Raw genomic sequence first — 18,061 nt, forward strand, 5'->3', positions numbered from 1 at the left:
GTTACATCATAGTATTTTTTTTTTTTAATAAAAGTCACATCATAGTAATTGTATTTTGATGTATAATGAACAATTACATAAGAGCATGTGATCTTTGTTGGGGTAGTTTGAAACGCAACAAGAAATTGAGCTCATTCATCACATTACGAGCTCAGATATGTTGCCATTTACATAGAATATTCCAAACTATTAGTCACGATTTAGGTTAAATCACGCTAGAAATGGGGATTAAAAGTGATGCAAATGTGTGATTATCATGTCCAAGACTATTTCGTTTCATTGTTCCTTTTTATAAGTTGGGAGGTATTCGGTCCACTTCAAAAATAATGCTTTTCAATTTTTTTCTTTACTGAAATTTAGGTCTTTAGTCCAACTCAAGAATGCAAATTTGCAGTAACCAGAACATGTGTGTGATCATAAATTGAATTCATAATAGACTAATAGAGACGAATGAAACAATAAGTCGTCTCTAAACGAATCTTTTTTCCTAATTATAGCAAGGTATGCCAAGTATGTGTGTGTCTATATATATACAAAACCGTTCGAGAGCGGACGTCCGCAACCCAGAAAAAGTGCGGACGTCGCTCCTCCGGCCTCGATTGAGCAGTGAAGGCGGCGTTTCTGTTGCCGGACATAACCAAGCCACGACGTGGAGCAGTTCAGAAGCGGCTGGAGTCGTCGACGAAGGGTTTGACGTCGAGCTCGATGGGCTTCCATGGTTTCCGGCGAGCTCGCCGCACACCACTGAGTTTCTGATCACCTTTGCCTTCGCCGCTTGCTCGAGGCCGTCCGGGATGTCCAGAGGCACCCGCAGCGCAGCCATCGTGGCCTTCCTGACGCCGGAGGAGCGACATCCGCACTTTTTCTGGGTTGCGGACGTCCGCTCTCGATCCGGCCTATATATATATATATATACACACACACTAAGGGATTATTATGATGCAGCTTGAATACGACTATTATTATTTTTTATTTTTTATTATTATTATTATTTTTTTTACAAACTTTTTAGTCATAACTCATAAGTTGCATCATAATAGTTCTATTTTCATGTATATTGAACAATTAGATAATAGTATGTGATCTTTGATGGGATTAGAAATTAAGCTCATTCATCACTCGCTTAAGTATATTACCATTTACATAGGATATTCCGATCAGATTGTAAAAACATAAACCGGGGCAAAACCATTGGTCACGATCTAGTTAAAGTCAGGTCAGAGATGAGGATTAAAAGCGATGTAAACGTGTGATTGATCATGTCCAAGACTATTTTGTTTTATTATTTTCTTTTTGTAAGTGGGGAGGTCTTTGGTCCACTTTTTTTTTTTTTCTATGAAAAATAATTCATTAGATGTTGAAGCCTTTTGGGCAACCCGAATTTACAACATCGAATAAAATGGCTCTAGAAGCCTAAACAAGAATGACATTGGACCAAAATTGGTCATTTTCTAGGGAATGACCTATATTTGCTAAAGTATCAGCTGCAAATTAAATTACCTTCTCTAAAAATATAGTTAAATGAGATAACACTCAAAATGTCTTGCAAGCTGTTGAATGTCATGAATGATCTTCATAATTCTCTATGGCGGTGTGAGGATACCTTCGACAACATCAATTATAAGTCACCTTCAGCTTGAATACGTCTATAGCCTTTCTAATAGGTAGTGTTAATTGTTAAGGCTATCATGCAGTGCTGGACAGTAGCTTCTGCAACAGAAATAATGGTTATACCAATTCTTTTTGCCCCAGTAACAGGTACTTTGTTGATGGAATCTCGGATAAGAAAGCCACTAGCAGCAGAGTTGTTGGTAACTGAACCATCAAAATTTATTTTGACAAAGTCTGGTGGGGGAGAGCACCAATTCATAGTTTTGTTGATTGGATTTGGACCTTCCCAAACCTTAACCCTTTCCAAGTTGTCCTATGATGCAGTCACAGTAGCTGTAATAGCTATTTTTGAATTTGGATTAGGCTTGGTTTGTCTAAAAATATAGTCACTCCTTGCCTTCCATATCTGTCAACATATGGTTAACATTCTAGCAAAAAGATCACAATTATACACCTGGTTAATGAATATCATATTAAAGACATGAAGATAACCGTCATTCCAATCTACATTAGGAATCATATTGGAAAGTCTCCAAATTTCATAGGCAAAAGAATAGAACCAAACAAATGGTCAGCTATTTCATTATCTGCATTGCAAAGAGGACAATTATTATCATTTATAATGCTAAATCTGGAGAGTCTATTTCTAGTCTTGAGTCTACCCCTTAAAAGGAGCCAACCAAACATTTTAATTTTCGGTGGAATATTAAGTTTCCACATCGAATGTTTCTATTGGGACCTCCAAATTTGCTCATTTGACTTCACTCTATTATGAATTATTAAATGACATATATAACCTCCTATAAAATAATTATTAAGGACAATAATTATACCAAAAAATTATTATATTTATTTTCACTAGACTTTCCAATTCAATAATATTAGATTGCATTCTTTATTAATTTCCTTATCTATTTTCATTTTCCATTTTCACTACATACTCATTAAAGCATTTATATATAGACTTTAGTGTGTATCGAGGTATGAAAACCCTATTCTCTCTAGCAACGCTAGTTCTCGCACTCACTCTAACACCGTCTTCCTATGTCGGCGATGCAAATGGCGGTTCCGACCGACTTCCAAGCCCAAAGCATTTGGGTCCGATCCTCTTCCTCCCATTTGCCTTTGCGAGGAATAGGCCAAATCCTTCTGTTTCGCCAATTGTTGAACCGTCTTCCTGGAAGAATAGTGTTCTGCTCGATAGAGGCCTGAGGTCGGGGTGGCCCGATTCACAGATGTTTCGACATGACATCGGTGTTCTGGGCTATGACGGTGGTGGCAAAACAGTCTGGTTGCAGGAGACCTCCCACACTCTCTCTGCGACTTTAATGGCGTCACCGTCGTTGACTGAGAAGCAGATGGACGAGGCTCGTCACCATGCTATTCTTGTGTTGCTGGCAGCAGTGACGGGTGGAACTTGGCCAGCGCTGCAGAAGATGTCACGAATGACGGTGCGATGCCCATGGATCTGGGTGTCCAAATCAGTACGAAGGGACTGCTTTTCGGCTCCAATCCGAGCCCAGTTCTTGGGGGTTCTGCTAGAGATTGCCTGGTTTCCATGGGTAGTGAAACTGCTCTTTGACGGTGGTCCAAGTGGCCGGGTGAACGGCGGCATGCTTACCTGTGATGGAGATGGCGTGGATGGTGGCAGAGGTGCTGCCTTAGGAATATTGGATTTAGGCCCAAATGGGCTAGGGCAAACTGCTGGGCCGGTCCTTAGGGCTCTTGGTAATGGGCTTATCAATGCTATAAGCCAGAAACTGAAAATGAAGGAAGAGCGTGGGCTTGGGCTCTTCATTAAGAGGTTGGGCAGCTGTGAGGCCCACTTCACCAAGCTATTGGGCCCAATATCTCTATGGACTGGACAAAGATTGTGTTCGACAAAATCTCCTAGCCCTACCTTGAAGGGCAAGGGAAAAATATAGGTTCATGTGGTGCTAGGCCTATGTTCTATGTCTTAATGTCTCCATAGTCATAGGTTCGCTTTAATAAGTGAGCGATTAGTTCGAATATAGGTGGTCTATCCCTATGTATCACAGTAGTTCTCTTACTACAACTTCTTGATCTGTCTAGTTGAAGGCAGCAGAAGGATATGTAATGACCATCTTGGCATGTGTTTAATGAAATCCACATTTACTCAAAAAAAAAAAAAAATTAAAGCATTTATATATATTTAAGGACTAAATAGTTGTTACTCCCTCTACTTTGCTCCATAAAACAGTTTAGTCCAAAATTTTGAAATTAAATAGGTTAGTCTTTATTCTCTCTAATTCTCACACAACAGGTCCTAAAATGACTATTATACCCCTCTTTTTTTTCTCTCTCTCTCTTTTTGTTTTTTATTTTTTTTCTAGCTCTCTCTCCCCCTCCCCCCTTTTATTTTTTCTTGTTGCCAGATCGTTGATGTCGTTAAGTTTGAATCGTTGGAAGACGCGGAGGCATGCCTTGATTTGTCGCCAGCTGATGAGCACGATGGCGAAGTAGGTGTCGCCGGTAGCGGGGCTCCGGCTGATCGAGAATAGGGTAGGTGGATTTTAAATACGCCATCTCTCTCCTCGAGTCTTTTCTCTTTGTTGTGTCTTTTCTTGATATGAATTCGACGAACCCATGGAATTTTTTTGGGTCTGAGACAGATGTGAAATGAGTGAGGGAGTACGAGTGGTGAAGTGTAATCGGGCAAGAGAGGAGTTGCAACGATTATGTTGCTGCAGGTGATGAGTCTCCACGAAGAAGAAGGTTTGGGTGCCCAGAGAAAATTCTGGGTACCTGTGTATCGGGTGTGGGGCATTTTCTAGTGTCGCCGGATGATGCGGAGGCAGGACTAGACTCATCGGAGGCCGGTGAGTACACTAGTGGTGGAGGTGAGCTGCATGGTAGTGTGAGAGACCAGTCATGGAGGAGAGAGAAAATCCCAGATCCACTTTCTCTCTCTCCTCAAAACTTTCTGTCAAATTGAAACCTAGCAACTTAATTGCTTGATTTTCATGTGAAGGAGATGAAAATCAAGAAGGAGACGTGAAGAAGATGAGTTGCAGGAGTCGCCGGAGCATTTGTGGGTCTTGTCATGAAGGCCATGTTGGAGGATCCTGAATCCCAAAAAGAGAGAGAGAGAGAGAAGCAGAAAAATAAATTAAAAAAGAGAGAAAAATTAAAAAATTAAAAAAAAAATAAAAAAAATTGAGGGGTATAATAGTCATTTTAGGACATGTTGTGTGAGAATTAAAGAGAATAAAGACTAACCTGTTTAATTTAAAAATTTTGGACTAAACTGTTTTCTGGAGCAAAGTATAGGGAGTAACAAGTATTTAGTCCTATATTTAATAAGAATTAAAAACTATGATGTATCATCATACATGTTGAACAAATATTGGTGAGGGAGAACAAAAGAAATCCTATTAGCATAAAATCTAAGTCTATTCATTATAATTGCAAAAAAAAAAAAAAAAAATCTAGCAAATATGAAAAACTAAAAAACTTTTGAAATAATTAATCATAAGGTACAGGGTGTGTGTGTTTGGTGGGGTGGTAAGGCTTTGGTTTCATATATAAGAGGTCAGGAGTTCGAGCCCCATTAAGGTGGGGTTTAAAAAAAAAAAAAAATTAATCATAAGGTACAAAAAATAGAGAAAAAAAATAACATTAAGAAAAAATTATAATCTAGAAAAAAATAACATTAAGAAAAAATTATAATCTTCATTTTCTTTTGCAAAGCTAAAAGAGAAAAAAAAAAATATAAGAGTGTCTTTGGATGAGAGAAAAAATGATGGAATTTAATTGAAAGTGAGGATTTCATAATTTCTACAAGCTAATTCCCTTGTTTGACATTATCAGATTGGAAATTTTAAATTTCTCTGTGGAAAAAAACGAAGGAATTCATTATTTAAATTCCCCACTTCAATTTCCACCAAAATAGGTGTCATTTACGAATTCCTTTGCAGTATTCAATTTTCATTTCCAAAACAAGGTTTTTATTTTTTTTTATAAACTTTCTTAATTTATTACACATTTCAAATCCTAAATAGATACAACCAAACAACAGAAACTGCAATTAATGGAATTTTAGATTGATGGAGTTAAAGATTCCATCATTTATAAATTTATATGGATTTCATAATTTTCTCATTCAAACGCACCGTAAAAGAAAAACACAAAATAGTTCATGTTAAAAGTTAAAACATTTTCTTGTTAATTAGAAATTAATTTTTGAAACCCAATATCTTGTGTTTAATTTTTTTTTTATTGGATAAGAGATTTATGTTGTCTGATTAAGGAATGGAGATGTAATTAAGTTCTATAAAATAATTAAATAATTTAAAATGGCCAAATTTTTAAAGATAACCTTTCAATTTTTTTTTTTTAAAGATAATAGTTCGTTTGCAAATTATATGAGTGAGGTTATTTTAAGAACTTGAGTGAGGTTTAAAGAGTAAATTTAATATTTGAAAATTTGATAGAATGTGTAAAAAGTATAGGAGGTCAAGTGAATAAATTTGGAGGTTCTAATAGAAAAAATCTTCCACATCTTCCTGATCAAGTCAATTTGGGCATGTTTATTCAAATTTCCATATTGCAACCAGGTTGCTGACTTAATTGAGAATATTACACTGAATGCAGGTTCCACACAGGAATGTTTGACAATACTTGAATTCAAATGAAGGAGCAGTTTGGTTTTATTCCAAGACTTGTTAAAAATATAATCGTCAACATTCTCATTCCAATCTATTAAATTTTTCTAATTGTCATCTCTCATTTATAAAAGTGGGAGAGGTATTTAGTCCTCTTCAATAATAACACTTTCTGATATATATTCTTTTTTTTTTAATAATATCTCTTTTTATGTCCAACTCTCAAACTCAAGAATGCAAATTTGCAAGAACCAAATTTGTGTTTGATCATAAATTCATAATAGACTAATAGAGACGAATTAAACGACAAGTCGTCTCTAAAGATGAAAAAATTTCATTCAACGTTTTTGTGGGGAACCATATGTTGACGTAGTGCCCAAAGACAGACAAACTTGCGCTTAATCAAAACTGTCTCGGTACATACATACATACTGCAAGATTACCAAGATCCAATCTTCAATAGTCTCTCACAAGAAGAAACAAGCAGAAAACCCATAAATAAAACTGAAACATAAACTGCTTGAACTGATTCCTCTACTAATTATAGCCAGGTATGCCAATTATATATAACCCTCTTTCTGTTTTTCGGTTTATTTGTTTTTTTTTTTTTTTTTTTCTCCGTTAGTTGCAGCTATGGTGATTCTCGGATAAACCCAATTTAAGTTGGGTTTGTTACTGTCTTCCTCAGATCCGAGAATCACCAATACCCACTTTTCCAGAATTGAACATAGTTCTGTAAAAAACCCAGTTAAATTTCGAAACTTTGTTGCAACCCAATTTCAATTCAAGCATTGTGATTGTAAATTCTGAGTTGTAGAATATGCAATTGAGGTACTTCGAGTTCGGAATCATAAAGTTAAAATCTTTCTATACAATTTATAGTAGAAAGAACAAATTTCAAATTTTGAAGAATAGTTTTTAGGAGGATATAGTAGTATAGAAATTTCATTGTGCTTATGAGTTTAGTTTCATGTCTTGATATTTTTTTTTTTTTTTTTTTTTTGCAGTGTAGCAACTTTGGCTGAAACATTGTAGAAGCTTATTGTCTCAGTTCTGAGATTTGTACATAAAGAACTTAGTGCAGTGATGTCCTTTTCTTTCTGTGGATGAATCGTCGCAATAGAATACGATGAGTTATAAGTTACCAGTTGAAGTGAGTATTATCTTATTTCTTTGATATGCTTTTTCGTGTAGCTCTTTGATTAACTTCATTAAGTTTACGCATTAATAATTTTTACACAATGCAACTTATAAGTGGTCGATGTTAAAGTGGTCTGCTGTTTCCTGTGATAGATGGAATCAATAGATAATGAATCGATACATGAATTCAAAGATGAGATTCTTTCTATTCCGGAGATGAAGGCTCAAAAGTCGCAACCCATTCAAGAATTGGGGGAAGGGTCCTTTTCAGGAGGTTTACAAGCTAAGGGTGATAAAATGTGGAGGAATGTTGTTTGTAGGAGTATAAAGACTGTAGTTTTGTCAAACAAACTCAACATGCTTATGCCTTTTGGGCCTCTAGCGATTTTTGTCCATATATTCACTGGCCATAATGTGAGTTGCAACTCTCCTATCTTTGCTAATGCCTGACATTGTTCAGTCCTGTTTATAATTTATGGATGTGAATTTCAGGGGTGGGTCTTTTTCTTGACCTTGTTGGGTATAACTCCTTTGGCTGAGCGTTTAGGTTATGCTACAGAGTACGTAGTTCTTTTACCCTATGTTTCAACTACATCTCAGTAATTTGAATTGTTAAGTAGCTAAAGTGAACTTTATTTTGCTCATATAGGCAGCTGGCATTCTATACTGGACCTACTGGTAAGTTTCTTACTCATATTCCAAATAGGTTACTTTTTACTCTTATTCCTTTGTGGTTTATTCTATTTCTAAGGCGGAGCTGGCAATCTAATGGTTTTCTCCTACATTAATAAGAGATCTTGCTTGCAAATTATATAACTTTATCTAGGTTGCATTCTTCATCAGGAAATCTGCAATGTGTTTTCTGACTGTAAAAGAGGAAGTTCTTGTCCTTGCTTGTGTCCTTTTTTTTTTTTTTTGGATACAATTCAGTTTCATGTAGCAGGAAAGTTATAAGTAAATTTCTTCAGCTATATACAAAACATTTTCTTTTCGTATATGCCGAATGCACATATTTTACTTTGTCTTTACATTGACATGCACCCAAAGCATATGAGTTATTCTTATAGTACTGTCCTATTGTCTTGCTAATTTTGTATATAATGGTGAGTAAGAGTTTTTTCTTCTAGGTTCAACTTTTGATACGTGGAATTGGAACTTGCAGTTGGGGGTCTTTTAAATGCTACTTTTGGAAATGCAACAGAACTGATTATATCAATTTATGCACTGAAACATGGAATGTTACGCGTTGTTCAGCAGTCATTATTAGGCTCTATTCTGTCAAATATGCTGCTGGTGCTTGGATGTGCATTCTTCAGTGGTGGGCTTGTTTTTCAAGATAAGGAACAAGTGTTTAACAAGGTAAATATATCAGCTTCTTTTTTTCCTCTCTCTATATGTATTTATATAAATATATACAATATAAATGTGTGTGTGTGTGTGTGTATACAGATGTATATATATCAATCACGGTGAGTCTCTGCTATCAATTTGGTAATTTTTTTTTAGAATCTTTCTGAAGCTATGTAAGTACTGCAGGCAACTGCTGTTGTGAACTCAGGCTTGCTATTAATGGCAGTCATGGGACTACTTTTCCCAGCTGTTCTGCACTACACTCACACTGAGGTGCATTTTGGGAAGTCGGAGTTGGCACTTTCAAGGTTTAGTAGTTGCATCATGCTTCTAGCATATGCCATATATCTTTTCTTCCAGTTAAAGAGTCAAAAGAATCTATATGTTCCTCTACATGAGGTGAGTTGAGCATTCTCTTTTTGTGTTTATATAGTTGCTCTTTTTTATCACCATCAAAGGGTTTTATGACTTTTATCATTCAATTTTTGGCTTGCGTTTACTCTATTAACTTATGAATTCTGTTGTGGTAAATACGCTGTGAACTCAGGAAGGGAGTCAAAATGAAGAGAACGCAGATGATGATGATGAGACACCCGAGATTTCTAAATGGGAATCAATAATTTGGCTTATAATAATGACGAGTTGGATCTCATTCCTATCAGAATATTTAGTTAACGCCATAAAGGTCGGTATAAATACAAGATTCTGAACTTGGGTTGATATTACTAAATCTAAATCACTCCCCCCTCCCAAGTGATGGATTTACGAGAGTTTAAGCAAAAGATTTTATTTATTTTTCTAAAAATTTTAATGTGAATTGAACAATGTTTTTTTTTTTTTTAATGTGATGAAAATCTAGAAAAAAAGTCTGGCAACTATTAGTGAGATTGGTTGGTATTTATGATTAATGAGCTTTATGGTTGGATGATTAATTTGCAGGGAGCATCTGTAGCATGGAAAATCCCTATTTCATTTATTAGTGTTATCTTGCTCCCAATTGTGGGTAATGCTGCAGAGCATGCTAGTGCTATTATGTTTGCCATGAAGGACAAGCTTGTAAGTTACCGGGTTTTTGATATTTTATTTACTTTTTGTTAGTTTGCATTGGAATGATCTTGAGTTTCTCTACAGGACATTTCATTGGGAGTGGCAATAGGGTCATCGACACAGATATCTATGTTCGGGGTGGGTACTTGTCTGAGGCTTTTTTCTATGTATATGGTGCATATGACAGAGGGTCCTTCCCTTACTGTTTTTATAGATACAATATAAACCTTGTTTCAAGTTGTGAAATTACACTGATATAACTTGTATATTTTATCATCCTGTTGCTGATTGTGCAGTTAGTAATAGTAACTGATAATGATCCTTTTTTATTTGGCTGATACAAATTTCTAAACCTCTATCTGTTTCAATTACTGCAGATTCCTTTTTGTGTAGTTATTGGGTGGATTGTGCAGTTAGTAATAGTAACTGATAATGATCCTTTTTTATTTGGCTGATACAAATTTCTAAACCTCTATCTGTTTCAATTACTGCAGATTCCTTTTTGTGTAGTTATTGGGTGGATTATGGGACGCCCTATGGACTTGAACTTTCAACTCTTTGAGACAGCCACACTTTTTATAACCGTCTTGGTTGTAGCCTTTTTACTGCAGGTATGCATTCCAATTACTGAGATTAAGAAAAAAGGCACATAACATCGACATATTGAAAATGGGTTGCATCACCCTTGTATTCAATTGTTTGTCTGATTCTGCTTGTTAGAGCTAAAACAAGTCCCTCTGCTTATTGCTATCATTGTGCTTTGGTTGCAGGATGGAACCTCTAATTACTTTAAAGGGTTGATGCTTATTCTTTGTTATCTGATAGTTGCAGCAAGTTTCTTTGTTCATGTAGATCCTTCGGCTGCAGGTCTGTATTAAATTAAGCTTCTCTATTAACTGATAGAAACCTCCTCCGTATGTTTAAATGGAATAACTAATACTGTGTTAGCATAGGCCGTGAACTGAGCTTTTGATTTTTGACATGTTGGTGTGATCTTGCAGATGAAGCTGGAACTTAGTCGATTCATGGAAGCTGTTGAAGATGACTATAAAAGGAGAGTCGGGTCTATTGTTTTGAAAGGTTATATACAGAATGGAAGGTGATATTGGAGATGAAATGTAACTGAAACATGGTCAACGTAGCCAATGATTCCAAAGGTGCATCTGCAAATGCTACGAGTCATTGTTCTGTTTGTACATATCAGAGATCTCAACTTTTTTTGTTTTTAGCCAACTGCTACTTGTTCTTGTTGAGTGAATATTATTGAGCAGGTGTTGTTGCAGAGCTTTCTCTTGGGTGGGCAAGTCTTGACCAAGATGAGGGGGGAGTGGTGTATGCAACTTTAAAAAAATTCGTATACATTCTTACATTCTTTTACCATTACATGCCATTGTGTCAATGCTTTCAACGGAATGTTGCATGCCAAAGTTGACAAGCTCGAGCAAATTATATGTACGGAAGAAAACATAGAAATTGAAAGTCAGATTAACATCATACATTTGCTAACATCGTCTGGGAGATAATGAGGAAGATCTGCTCTGGTTCAGCCCAGCCACTTGAGAATGTAATATTCATGGTAAAACGTTGGATTGGTTGGTTTATTTTGTGCTCGGCTCTCCTCAAATAATGACTAAATTGATGGCTTCACTCCACAGTTTCAATACTCGCCAAGAGCACTATAGAACTTGGTGAAACTTTAATAAAATTGCAAACGACAGTTGAATATGACAAGTACAACAGAATGATCGAGCTTAGGGGGTAGGCTTAAACCGCACATTCTTCTATATCTACTATAGAAAAGATATACAAATTGGTGTAATGATCAGATTAATCATTATACATATAACAGAAGACTTCAAACAAATTGGATGCGGTAGTAAAAGGCCTTCACATTCAAATGCCTTACACGTCAACAACATTAACATGGATGGAGACTGCTAGATACAATGTGTTGCTATAGCTATGAGGACCGGTACTATCAGCCAAGAAAACGGCATCGTTCACTATTTTATCCACCATGGATTCATGAAGCTGTTGCCGGTACTTTCAGGCTAGAAATCTTGTCCATTATGGCATTCCTAACTGAAGCCTTGCTGTCCACTGTGGACGGGTCGAGTTCGAGGTTTTCACGAGTCACAGTGATGTTGCTGCAGCACTCTTTTCCTTCAATTGTGTGATTGTGTCAATGGAGCCGTACAGCTGCTCGAACTCGAAATCCCAGCAGGATTTCAAGTGTCTGATCTTCGCATGGATATCAATGCAGTACTTAGTCAATGGGAGCTGGTATTAGGATTCAACTATATATGCAGTTGATACGAGTATTACAACGTGCTTCAACCACCACAGTCTCACACGCATTCATCAGTTCCGTGGCCATCGTCCTTGTGTTTGGAAATCGCAATAGTGGAAATCTGGCAGGAAATGCATCCATATATATATGATTTTCTGATTTCCTTGTTAATTGTGAATAATTGTGAGTCCCAATTAAGCAAGGAATTATGTTGTTATGTTTTGTCTGTTTCATGGCAAACTCCACATTGAGGATAGTCCGGGTTTCCTAAAGTCATTCGAGAATTACGGAGGAATTTCAAAATTTCTGCCGGTCAGTAGTTGTTTAATTTGGATTTCAAAAAATAACAATTTATATAGAATTTCTTTTTTTAGACAATAAATGACAAGAAAATTAGTCTTATATTCCATTCTAATAGTTAGTCTTCACATTGCATTTCAAAATGTTCCGAAATGTTCAATAGTATTTGTCAAATATGGAGTCTTCAACTCATGTCTCTATAACCAAATCTTTAAATACAGGAGAAATTGCCAAAACTTTTGGGAAGGGTTATTATCACAAATGGTACCTGAACTTATCCTCTATTTTATCGATGGTACCTGAACTTCAATTTTGATCACAACCAGTACCCGAACTTTTCGATTTCATTTTAAATGGTACCTAAGGCCACCTTTGGTCACTATTCATCAAATCTTTAAAAAAAAAAAAAAAAAAAAAAAAAAACAAGGTCAAGGCAAGTCTATTACCAAAAAGATCATCACTATATATGATTGCAACCCTTGAAATCATCAAAGATCATCACTATGATCGCCTTACATGCCGTTTTTAGTCGGAATAGTGACCGGAGATGGCTAGCTCTAGGTACCATTTAAAATAAAATCGAAAAGTTCGGGTACTGGTTGTGATCAAAATTGAAGTTCAGGTACCATCGATAAGATTGGGAATGCAAAAGTAGAACTTTTAGACATTCGAGCAGCAAAAACACAATAAGAATGCTCTAACCACCCTTGAAAAGCTACTATGAATTTCTTTTACAACCTTATTTTTAGTCCACCCCAATATCTTACAAAAATGAATATCTAAATAAAAAAAATACTTTGAGAATATCTATTTTACTATTTGCATAACAATTCCATATATACTTCCAACGAAAATTAAAAATTTACCTACCATAACATATAGTGATTGGTTGATGGGTAATGTTTTCATTTTACGGGTACGAAAGCATGACTTAGATTATCGCGCAATTTATTTCATCTTTTGCTCATACTTTGTGTGTTTTTGTGATTTTGTTCAATTGATGTTATTTTGCTCAGTTGACACAGTATTCAGGCATGTGTTTTATTTTTCATATTTTTATTTTTGGAAATAATTTGTAATAAGTATTTATCTGTTATTGAATAAAAAGTATATGTCATTCATAAAAACTAAAAAGTATAGGGGCCGAAAAATTATAAACGTTTGTCCAACCTCAGTGTATCTAGAACAACTCGATTGTAGAACTTTTTATATAATTGGGTACTTTGTATCAGGTAAAAAAGCACCATCGAGGTTTAAGCAGCTTAGAAACACATTAGGATGCAATTCTAAGAAACATCACTGCGCTTTGTGCCTGTATATCTAGAACAACTCATCAATTGTAAACCATATACTTGGGCGTCGCACTAAATTTCTGGTACCCCTTAATAACTTTGTTCACGGCATCAAGGAAGTCCTTTTCAGTCACCGTCTTCCTCCGTGCACGAATGGCAAACATTCCAGCTTCTGTGCACACGCTTCTTATATCGGCTCCAGTGGAATTAGGGCACATCCGAGCCAGAAGCTCAAACCTAACATCTCTTTCACAATTCATGGTCCTTGCATGGATCTTAAAAATCTGAGTTCTACTCTCCATATCAGGCAGACGGAACTCGACCTTCCGATCCAATCTTCCGGGGCGCAACAATGCCGGATCTAGAGTGTCAGGCCTGTTTGTTGCCATCAACACCTTAATGTTTCCCCTTGCATCAAACCCGTCGAGCTGGTTCACAATCTCAAGCATTGTACGCTGAACTTCAACGTCTCCGCCAGCACCATCATCAAACCTGGCACCTCCTATGGCATCTACTTCATCGAAAAACAAAATGCAAGCCTTCTTGGTCCGCGCCATCTGGAACAGCTCTCGAACCATCCTAGCTCCTTCTCCAACATATTTCTGAACAAGCTCACTCCCAATGACACGAATGAAGCAAGCATCTGTTCGATTGGCCACGGCTCTAGCTAGAAGGGTCTTGCCAGTTCCTGGAGGACCATAGCAGAGAACACCCTTGGGAGGGTCAATCCCAAGCTTGACAAACTTCTCAGGGTGAAGCAATGGTAGCTCAACCACCTCGCGCATCTTTTCGATCTGGTCCTTACATCCACCAACGTCGTTATATGTTACATCTGGCTTCTCTTCCACAGTCATCATGGTCACAGTTGGATCAATTCTCGGAGGCAGAGGAATCTGAATTTGAAACTTCTGTTGGTCGACCCCAACACGCATGCCTTCTTCTATATCAGTTGGGGAAACCCTCTCGCCCAAGCCGACCACAAACTTCGCAATATGCGCAACGTTGATGACGTATTTTGCATCTTCGGAATTAGGGTTAATTATCTTGGTGCATCTTGCCACCTTGAGAGGTTTCTCCCCCATCATCTTTCCATCCGAAATAAGATCCCAGTGGGTAGGAGTAGCTAGGCCAGTGTCCGATTCCTTAATGCCACATAAATTGTTCAAGGTTTTAGCCTTGTCTTTGATTTCCTTCTCCACGTTTTTGATGGGAGTTGAATAGGGTCCTGTTCCATATGTTTTGAGGAGTGCGATGTCGCCCTCGTCGAGGGGTCTAGGGTTTTTCTGGTCTTTCATGTTGTCCTCCGGATCAGGCGCCATTACAGTAAAGGTTAGAAAAGTTTCGAATTGATTTGAGTTTAGAATACTGCAGCGAAATGCTGTAAGCAATTGATTTAGTTTAGTTTAGCTTAAAGCTTGAACCTTCGCTTATAAGCTTCGCCAGTTTCCATGTCCGTTTAGGATTAGAATTAAGAATCAGAATTAAGATTAGTAAAGGAAAGCAGTAAAACATAAGGACAATATTTTTGCTAGTTTCCATATCCGTTTAGAAATTAACTTTCAGTCTTTGCATAGGAATACTTTACATATTTGATTACAGATTAAGACAGCCTTTTTTTTTTTTGAAAGCAGATTAAGCCGCTTTGAGCAATGTAAACGTAATCAATAGCCAATAATCACATTAATGTCAGATTAATAAAGGGGAGTGAAATTTGCACTCCCTAAATTGTAAACCACACTCCCACCTTCTAAATTTTATATTTTTATAATTGTGTTTATATATCTTTCCCATTCTGCCCTCTCTCTCTCTCTCTCGAACTTCTCTTTCCATCTACATGTTTTCCATAGACTCGAATCTCAATCTCTAATTCTACCTCTAAATGAAATTAATGGATTCTTTTTGGGTCTGACAACAAAATGGAATATGATCAAAACCCAGAATTATTGTAAACGAAATTGTGGTGTTGAATACTTATGTATTTCACTCAAACAAGATTACAAGGCATATATATACAACTACTGTTATTCTGATATCCTCACATCTAGGAGCTATTCTAGGTAAGCAAACAAAGATAATAACTATAGAAGATTACAAGAGATTATCTACTCAATACAAGATAATTACAGAATCAGTTCGGATCCTTTCCTTCAATACTCCCCCTCAAGTTAGGAGTGTAGATGTTAATCACTCCTAACTTGCGCAGCAACACAGTGAACTGATTCGAACTGAGGGGCTTGGTGAAGATATCCGTTGGTTGCTCCTTCGTCTTGACATGCATTGTTCGAACCAATCCCCTTTGCAGCTTCTCTCGTACAACATGGAAATCGATCTCAATGTGTTTGGTCCTTTCATGAAACACAGGATTAGATGCTATGTGTATGGCTGCCTTGTTGTCACAAAACAACTTGACCGGTTGCACCTGTTTAACATTCAGATCATTCAAGAGGTATAACAACCAAGTAATCTCACAACAAGTGGTGGCCATAGACCGATACTCGGCTTCCGCACTCGAACGCGAAACCGTTGTTTGCTTCTTAGTCTTCCATGAAATGGGAGCATCTCCAAGAAAGATGCAATAGCCTGTTGTCGACCTCCTTGTGTCCTTGCAACGCGCCCAATCCGCATCGCAATATGCCTTTAATTCCAATGGTCCTGTAGAAGGTAGAAAAATCCCTTGACCCGGGGTTTGCTTGAGATATCGCAGCACTTTGTACGCTGCGTCCAAATGAGGCTGTCTTGGTTTGTCCATGAACTGACTGAGAATATGGACTGCGTACACAAGGTCTGGCCGTGTGATGGTTAGATAAATGAGGCGTCCAACAAGCCTCCTGTACTGAGATGCATCTTCTATCAACTTCCCTTCTGCCTTCGTGAGAACGGTATTCTGATCAACTGGAAACTTTGAGGATTTCGAGCCAAGAAAACCTGTGTCTTCAAGTATCTCTAGTGCATATTTTCTTTGACTCAACACAACGCCTCGTTTAGACCTTGCTACTTCCAATTCGAGGAAGTACTTCAGCTGCCCCATATCCTTTAACTTAAAACGACTTGATAAAAAATTCTTGGTTCTGGTGATGTCATCTAGACTATTGCCTGCCAGAATCACATCATCTACATAAACCAACAAAGCTGTAAAGATACCGTCATGGTTTCGGAGGAACAAAGAATAGTCAGACCATGATTGTCGAAAACCAGCGAACTTGAGGGCTGAGGAGAGCTTCAAGAACCATTGTCTGGAGGCTTGCTTCAAGCCGTATAACGACTTGTGTAATTTACAAACTCTGTACTCCCCCTTTCGTTTGAAACCAGGTGGAAGTTGCATGTACACATATTCATGAAGGTCCCCATGAAGAAATGCATTGTTCATGTCTAATTGGTGGAGATGCCAATTCTGTTGAGCTTCAAGACTGAGTAATAACCGAACTGTGGTGAGTTTGGCAACCGGCGCAAATGTTTCCCGATAATCAAGACCTTCGACTTGGCTGTATCCTTTGGCAACTAACCGCGCTTTATACCGTTCAATGGTGCCATCAGGATGATACTTGATCTTGTACACCCATTTACAGCCAATTGGTTGTTTGTGGGTTGGAGGAGGAACTAGACTCCACGTATGATTGGATTGGAGCGCTTTAATCTCAAGTTGCATAGCTGCTCTCCATTTAGGATCTTTAACTGCCTGAGAAAAGGAAGTTGGTTATCTTTGCAGAGAAAGATTAGTAGCAAAGGTTCTGTGAGAAGGAGAAAGGTTGGCATAAGAAAGAACCTGAGAGATACTATGAGCCATACTAGGAGAGTGAACCTCATCCGAAGAAGATGACGGAGCGGGTCGTGAGGGAAGGCCCGCTTCAATGTGGAAGTCCTGCAATGCCGTGGGGATTTTGGGGGCACGAGTAGACTTGCGGAGATGTGGTGGAGCGAAAGTGGGAGGAGAAGGTGAGGAATGGTGTTCCGAGAGAATGGGAGAAGCATAATCTGTGGCGGTTTTAGAAGGAGAAGAGAGGAGATCAGTCGCAGCGGAAGTTGGAGAATGTAGAGGAAGAGAAGTATGTTCGATAAAACTCGGAGAACTTGGAGGAGAAACTGACGTCAGAAACTCTTGTGTTGGATTCGAAGGAGAGATTGTAGGAGTTGGAGTTGGAGTGTGAAAAACGTCATAATGAGGGGAATAAGTCAAAGAAGGAAACAAAGTATTTTGAGGTGAAGAAGAAACAGAATTTGTTTGGAAAGGAAACTCTTGTTCAACGAAGACCACATCCCTTGAAACTAGGGATTGCTTGGTTGTCAAATCATACACCTTGTATCCCTTTTTCCCATTTGGATAGCCAACAAAAACACATTCAGTGGACCTTGGATCAAATTTGGAAGGACGTGTAGGATGGGTGGACACAAAACATTTACAACGAAAA

At 37.6% G+C, this 18,061-nt stretch overlaps 2 protein-coding genes across 3 annotated transcripts; one reads left to right on the plus strand and one right to left on the minus strand.

Annotated features, from left to right (window-relative positions):
• Nucleotides 1–6,616: 6,616 nt before the first annotated feature.
• LOC133732471 (vacuolar cation/proton exchanger 5-like) lies at nucleotides 6,617–11,156 on the plus strand. 2 transcript variants are annotated; one of them, XM_062160028.1, is made up of 13 exons: nucleotides 6,617–6,787; nucleotides 7,244–7,389; nucleotides 7,530–7,790; nucleotides 7,869–7,936; nucleotides 8,026–8,054; nucleotides 8,539–8,735; nucleotides 8,913–9,125; nucleotides 9,274–9,411; nucleotides 9,666–9,782; nucleotides 9,858–9,911; nucleotides 10,268–10,384; nucleotides 10,544–10,640; nucleotides 10,775–11,156. In XM_062160028.1, the coding sequence occupies exons 2-13, from the start codon at nucleotides 7,366–7,368 to the stop codon at nucleotides 10,789–10,791; spliced, it is 1,332 nt and encodes a 443-aa protein (XP_062016012.1). In that variant the 5' UTR covers nucleotides 6,617–6,787; nucleotides 7,244–7,365; the 3' UTR covers nucleotides 10,792–11,156. The 2 variants fall into 2 exon arrangements, with proteins under 2 accessions (XP_062016012.1, XP_062016013.1); XM_062160029.1 differs by having other exon boundaries at nucleotides 7,249–7,389.
• A 2,540-nt stretch (nucleotides 11,157–13,696) lies between these two features.
• LOC133727892 (26S proteasome regulatory subunit 7-like) lies at nucleotides 13,697–14,974 on the minus strand. The gene has a single exon (XM_062155307.1). It carries the CDS (start codon nucleotides 14,972–14,974, stop codon nucleotides 13,697–13,699), a length of 1,278 nt encoding a protein of 425 aa, XP_062011291.1.
• Between the last annotated feature and the right edge of the window lie 3,087 nt (nucleotides 14,975–18,061).

The sequence above is a fragment of the Rosa rugosa genome, chromosome 2 (assembly GCF_958449725.1).
Source record: "Rosa rugosa chromosome 2, drRosRugo1.1, whole genome shotgun sequence".
Classification (NCBI taxonomy): domain Eukaryota; kingdom Viridiplantae; phylum Streptophyta; class Magnoliopsida; order Rosales; family Rosaceae; genus Rosa; species Rosa rugosa.